Source organism: Tupaia chinensis, unplaced genomic scaffold (assembly GCF_000334495.1).
Source record: "Tupaia chinensis unplaced genomic scaffold, TupChi_1.0 Scaffold000159_1, whole genome shotgun sequence".
Classification (NCBI taxonomy): Eukaryota; Metazoa; Chordata; class Mammalia; order Scandentia; family Tupaiidae; genus Tupaia; species Tupaia belangeri.
In genome coordinates this window covers 6,207,017-6,214,196 of record NW_006159630.1, presented here as the reverse complement: position 1 = coordinate 6,214,196, position 7,180 = coordinate 6,207,017, and the positions used below count along the sequence as shown (strand labels likewise).

The window sequence follows — 7,180 nt, the reverse complement described above, 5'->3', positions numbered from 1 at the left end:
TGTGGTCAGGTTTTGATTTTGTTTCCTTTTTAGGAGAGATTTTTGCTAGAGGGCATGTGCACTCGCTGATCGCTGAAGAGACAGAAAGCGAGAAATCACCCCCTAGAAGGGATAGCCACACTGCGATCCCTGCTCCTCCATTCTCGTCTCAGGATCTTGGGCACGCCTGCACACTTGCTCAGCGTGAGTTTGAAGCCACCTGGTCCAGGACTCCAACCATAGTCAACTATGTGGGAGTCCAGTGACGTAACCATTATGCCATCTGCTGGTCCCAATCCGATTTTTCTTTTTAATATTTTTTAGAACTATTTTTATTTAGCTTTATTTATTTATTTTAATTTGACCAGAGAGGGACAGAATGAGAGAGCAAGAGAGAGAGGGAGAGTGAGAAAAGGCCACCAGGTCAGGGACTCGAACCTCGGTCGGCCATGTGGGAGTCTAGTTCCTTTAACCACCACGCCACCTGCCAGCCCACAGGTCAGAGGTCTTTTAAGTCGCCCCTAGAGATTTCTGTGTCTGAGTTTTGCCCGGGTCACTTCATTAAATCTTTAGAAGCATGCTGGATAAGTGCTGGTCTCACACCCATTTTGTAGATGAAGAGGCGCAGATAAGTTCAGGAACTCACTAACTTAATGCGTAGAGTGGGAGAACTAAGCCCATTGTCTTAGCTGCCACCCTGTTCCCATGTGCGCCATGACTGCTTCAACTTCTGCTTACAAAGATGTCATGATGTACGACTCAGCCTCTTGGGGAAGGGTGGGGGCAGTGGCTCTCCCAGGCTACTGGAACCCCTGTTCCTACGTGAACACTCCCAATTTGCCTGTCAGGCCAGTACCAAAGCTCTGGGGAACTAGACTGATCCTTCGCCACCCGTGCCCGGAACAGAACCAGTCAGCTGTGCTGTGGGGCTGCCAGGGCCATCTGGTCAGGTCAGCAACATGCCTGCAGCCTCTGCTCTGTACCAGGCAGGACTCAGTACCTGCCTTTAGAGCACAGCGAACTTCTCACCCCTCCCCGCCTCAAATGCCCCTGCACAGAGAAACTAGCTGTAAGCCTTGTCTTTCTTTGGTGCCCCTCACTCTGTCCCTGAAGTTCTCGCCCTTCAGGCCGATGGCCACCTTGCAAGTCCAGACTTAGAAGCTGAGGCTGACAGCTCAGGGAAATGGTCACCTCTTCTTGCACCTCACACCAGCCAGGAAGCTACTGGCTGGTGTTTTAGCTGCTCAGGCCTCAAGGCCCTGGAGCGGGGGCAAGAGGAGGACTGAGACCAGCAAGGAGCTAGGGAGGGAGGTCCCCTGGCCTCCAACAGGACCTGTGGGCCCATTACATCTGGGCCTTGGATTCAAGCCTATCCTGCCCCTCTGCTTGACCTATTTGGCTCAGTGCTAAGCAGTGAGGGGATTATGGGAAATTCCTCAAGCCTAGCATGTTCTGTAGAGGAAGTGGGACAGAAGTAGGGGTTGATGAAGATCAGGTGCCACCTCCACGGGGACATGCATAGTCCCTCAGCAAAAGGCCACCTGCTCTGGGCCAGCAGGTGGCCTGGTGGTTGAGGTGCTGAATCCCACATGGCTGACCATGGTTTGAGTCCCAGACCTGGCAGCTTAAATATCACACCAGGTTAGTGTGCATGTGTGCCCCAAATCCCGAGAGAATGGAGAAGGGATTGCGGAATGGCAATCCCCCTGGCAGGTGATTTCTTACTTTCTTTCCAATTGTCTTTTTCTCTCAGGCAAGCGTAGGCCTCTATGGCAAAAACTTTATTATTTTTATTTTTTATTATTTAAAAAAATTAGTTATTCATTTATTTTACTTTAATTTGACTAGAGAGAGAGAGAGAGAGAGAGAAAGAAAGCAAGCCACCAGATCCAGGACTCAAACTGTGGTCAGCCATGTGGGAGTGTCCAGCACCTTAACCATCACGCCACCTGCCGGTCCCAGCAAAAACTTTAAAAATGGCCATCTGCCCTAAGCCTGTGGCCCACCTGCCTCTCCAGAGCCTCTTGTCTCTAGTGCTGGTGTCTGAGGTGGACCTTCCTTTCTATCCTGCCTCAATCCCATCATATATGTTCCTAGACTGCCTCCTCCTGGGTGAAAGGTGGCAGCTGGGACCAGCAGTTAGTGTAATGGCTATGTCGCTGGACTCCCATGTAGTCGACTGCGGTTCAAGTCCCGAACACGGCGGCTTAAACTCACGCCGGGCACGTGTGCATGTGTGCCCAAGATCCCGAGCCATAGAGCTGGCTAGGTGGGATCCAGTGCCTTAACCTCCACACCACTGCAGGCCCTGAGGTGGTATTTTTAATTGCCAGAGGGCAGAGACAGAGAGAGGGAGAAAGTATCCCCCTCCAAAGGTTATGAACACACTGCATTTCCCGCTACGATTCCTTCTCCATCCTGTCAAAATTTGGGGACACACACATCTTGCATTAATTTTTCCTTTTTTGCTAGTGAGCATATGCACTAGCCAGAGCCGGGAAGGGAGAGAGAAAGCAACTGCTAAGGGGGTGGCCATGCTGCCATCTCTTTTCCTCCTCTCCCTTCCTCCTTTTGGACATGCATGCATGTCTGACACCTCGGTTTTTTTGTTTTTGTTTTTGTTTTTCCTTCACGTGAGTTTTACCAAAGACAGACAGACTGAGCGAAAGCAAGCCTCCAGGTCTGGGACTCGAACCATAATCTGCCATGTGGGAATTCCAGTGCCTCAACCATGCCCGCTGCTGGCCCCCCACTGGGCCACGATTCCAGTTGTGGAATCTGGCTTCCTTTAACTACTAGGCTATGGGGCTGGCCCTGCACTGGTTTTATTTCTTCTATGACAGGCAGTCACTTCATCTCAAGCAGCCAGGACAGAAGCCTCAGGCCTCAAACCAAGGATCTTCCTCATGTGGGTCCAGCTGCATTACAGCTGCCCCAACTCCTGGTCCCAGCAGCACTCTAAGCACACCAGTTCAAAAGGCATAAACTGGCACTGTCAGGGCAAACTGTGAGAAATGCACCTTAATAATGAGATCTGGGGAAGCAGGTGGCATGGTGGTTAAGGTGCTGGATCCCACATGGCTTGATCGTAGTTCAAGTCCTGGACCTTGTGTTTTCTGCCAGCACATGTGACCTAAATCCCGAGTGGTAAAAGGACGGCTGTGTAGCCATCCCTTGGTGAGTGATTTCCCACTCCTGGTCTCTGTCCAACAAGTGTACTCACTCACCCTATGACAAAAATTTAAGAAAAAACAAACATCCTGAACCTGTCCATGGCATGAGGTGTTAAGGCAGCTGGGTCCTCATCCCACCCAGTGTGGTCCAAGACATGGACCCAGCAGCTTAAAATACAAACATGCTGGGTATGTGTATATTTGGGCCCAAAATCTTGAGAATGGATTGTGGCATTGCTGTGACACCACACATCCAAGAGTGTTTTCTCTCACCCACTCCCCCCACCCCACCCCCACCCCCCAAGAGCCCACACCCACTCTGGCTAAATTAAAAAAGATCTAGTTCTGCAAGACTGGAACCACCTGAGAAGGCTCCAGGCTTCACAACCTGGACCCACCTGACCACACACCTGCAATGGCTGGCTGTAAGGCTGGAGGGATTGTAGTTTAAAGAGACCCTGTCAAAGTCTCTAACTTTAAGGGGAAATCTGCCTTTTTTCTTTCCCCTTGAGAGGTTTTTGCAATAGGGTGCGTGCCTCACCAGAGAGAGACAGACAGAAAGCAAGAAATCACCCCCCAGGGGAGATGGCCACGCTGCAATCCCTTCTCCATTCTCCTCTCAGGATCTTGGGCATGCATGCACATGCATGCAGCATGAACTTTTTTTTGGGGGTGAGGTGCCTCACCAGAGAGAGACAGACAGAAAGCAAGAAATCACCCCCCAGGGGAGATGGCCACGCTGCAATCCCTTCTCCATTCTCCTCTCAGGATCTTGGGCATGCATGCAGCATGAACTTTTTTTGGGGGGTGAGACTTTTTTGCTATAGGGTGCGTGCGCTCACCAGAGACACAGAGACAGAAAGTGAGAAATCACCCCCCAGGGGGGATTGTCATGCCTCAATCCTCCATTCTCCTCTCGGGGTCTTGGGCACACACGCACACATGCCCAGTGTGAGTTTTAAGCCACCGGGTCCGGGATGTGAACCGCGGTCGACTACGTGGGAGTCCAGTGACACAGCCATTACACTAACTGCTGGTTCCCAATGCAACATGAACTTAAGCCACGGGGTCCGGGACTCGAACTGCTGTTGACTACATGGGATTCCAGTGACAGCCATTTACACCAACCGCTGGTCCCAGAAATCTATTTCTTTACAAAACATTGCTTCTTCCCATTCCTTCAGAGCAAGGCTTCCTAGATTATTTCCCAGTTTTGTGAAAGACATTATCAAATGAAAACCATTAACAAGATGAAAAAATATCTTCAAAAACAAAATTTTATTTTTATCTCATTCACCAAGGGCACAGGATAGCTTCATCAGCCCCAATGTCAGCTTTTCTTCTCAGACTCTGGTCCATTGCCCTTAACCGATGATTTCCTGTATAGGCAGCTTCCTAGAACCGAAAAATATTTGTCTTCTGGGTTAGCGTGCTCCGGTAGAAGGTATCACTATTTAAGTGGCAGCTTCCAAGGTGCCCAATAAAATGTGAGTCTTCATCAGACTGCAGATTAGGGAAGGCTCAGGGGACCCTCCCTATCACAGGTAATAATGCAACAAATGACCACAGCTAAGCTTCTGGTTTCCAGACACCGTAGAGCACAGCACACAATATGGAGAACACGTGAACTGTCAGAACTGATGTGTGCCTGTTCCAGATGTGGCTTATGATGGCCCTTCTTTCAAAGTTTTGCTTTGACACCTCAACGTTCATTAAGCCATCTACTCTATACTTCACCTCTTAAAAGCTTTTTTTGAATCTGAAAATCACCCCATCTTTTTGATTAAGAACCCATTTTAGTAGAGGAAAAAATCCCTTGCTGTATAGCTAATAGCAAGGTTTCTTACTGAAAAACAGACTTAGACCAATGAAATCCCTAATCTGTGGGCTTGTTAATAAAACTTACATCTCTAAACCCAATTCAAAATCGAGTTCATGACAGACCCCAAATTTAAGCCCTAGAAACTTTTCCCTTGGCCTGGTTGTGCCTTCAATGTAATACATTTCTTAAATTTATGGGGAGAAAGCCTGTTAATATACTTTGTCTTAAGTCCATACTGCAATTATGGCAACACTGTGGCATTTTTATGCGCAAAGCTATTTACATGCTTTCTGTAATTTTAAATAAAATATTAATCTAGCAAGCAAGCACTGAAATTATCTAACAAACTTGCAACACTAGGATACAAAAGAACCTAAATAATGGATGCATTAAAGGGTCTGAACATTCAATTTAGGTTTTTGACACTTAAGTTGGGTAAACAAGTTTATTTGTAAATTTAGTCAACATACATAATTGACCTAAAAACTTCAATAGAAGGATAAATTTTAAAACCACTTGGAAGGCCATCTCTATATATAAAAAGTGATTTTCCCAGGACATTAACCAGATGTAACCTAACCCAATACCATCTCAACTGGCAGAGGTCCAATATGCTGGAGCCGGGCACCTCTCCCACAGCAAGTTTACGCTAAGGGTTATTATAATACAAACTCCACAAGGAAAAGAACTTAGGTATTGTTTCCTCTTATTAGAAGGAAAACAAAACAAAACAAAACCCCGCAACCTAGTTATAAGACCAACCACAACACAATGAAAAGCTGCACTAACTAGTTCAGAGTATCATAACAAATGATGCTGGTGTGAATAACTCGCATTTTATTCTAGAGCCCTTATAAATAAAATCCCCCAGTTAGTGTTTGCGTTATCAGCTAGAGGGTTAGTTAACATGTGGTAGAATGAGGACTTATGCAAGGTATATAATGCGCATATAGCATTTCACTACTATGAAAACAAGTGCAGTCTAGTTAGGAGAAAACCAACTGGACTCTAAAATTACACACACCTTAATGACAAGACTCCCCACCACTTGTGAATGTAAAACATTTAATTTAAAAATGTTGACACTACAATATATAAAATAGCTATTATAAATGCACATAGTGTATTCTATAGCTGCCAGGTTTACTTTTTTTTTTCTTTTTTTTTAGGAAACTGTAAGTTACACTGTGGTTAAGACTTGTATCTTCACCCTTGAAAAGCCCACATTCTATCACAGTGATGTATGGTCAGACTTAACAGCCCCAATTGTTAAACACTTGGATCAAGTCATAACCAGTTTTATTGCAAAAGGACCCTGTACACATTTATCAATTCTAGTACCTTAATAGCTACCCAACAAGTCATTAACATACAGAAACATGCATCATGAGAAGCAAGAAGTATCACCCATCCCTTCTGCATATTAGCAACTTGTCACTCCTGAGCAACAGTGCTCACATCACTGAGGTCTGTGAACAGTCACTTTTCGCATTCATCCTGAGTGAAAGATGGAATGACTTAAGTACAAATGCAACATATTATAAACAATTTCTTACAAAAAAAGTCACAAATTAAACCAAAGTATTTTACAGAATTTACTACAAAACGCCATAAAAACTGCCTTCACTTAAGCTCTCTCTCCCCGTATCCGGCGAGCCAACTGGATGTCTTTGGGCATGATGGTGACTCTCTTAGCGTGGATGGCACACAGATTAGTATCTTCAAACAAACCCACCAGGTACGCTTCACTAGCCTCCTGTTGAGGACAAGAGCCACACTATTAAAACTCCCTCCAGGGAGAGGCGGAACCACAGGCGCCCTCCTCCCGGCCGCCAGCCTTTGTCCCTTACCTGAAGCGCACCGATGGCGGCGCTCTGAAACCTCAAGTCGGTTTTGAAGTCCTGGGCGATCTCCCTCACCAACCTCTGGAAGGGCAGCTTCCGGATGAGCAGCTCGGTGGATTTCTGGTAACGACGAATCTCTCGAAGCGCTACGGTCCCGGGCCTGCGGCGAGCAGAGGGTAAGCGGACAGCGAGCGGCAGCGCGGGCAGAGCAGAGCGCGACCACACAAAGCGCCGCCGAGTCATTGTTTCCCTTCCGCTCCCTACCTGTAGCGGTGAGGTTTCTTCACCCCGCCAGTAGAGGGGGCGCTTTTCCTGGCCGCTTTGGTGGCCAGCTGTTTGCGCGGGGCTTTCCCGCCAGTGGG

The 7,180-nt window shown here is 47.3% G+C and overlaps 1 protein-coding gene across 1 annotated transcript; it reads right to left on the bottom strand.

Moving 5' to 3' along the window:
• Nucleotides 1-6,025: 6,025 nt before the first annotated feature.
• Nucleotides 6,026-7,177, bottom strand: LOC106733120 (histone H3.3; the record flags this gene model as incomplete). Its single annotated transcript, XM_014586675.2, has 3 exons — nucleotides 6,026-6,730; nucleotides 6,825-6,978; nucleotides 7,083-7,177. Coding segments are annotated over 3 exons (378 nt in total), but the record flags the coding sequence as incomplete, so codon positions are not given.
• Between the last annotated feature and the right edge of the window lie 3 nt (nucleotides 7,178-7,180).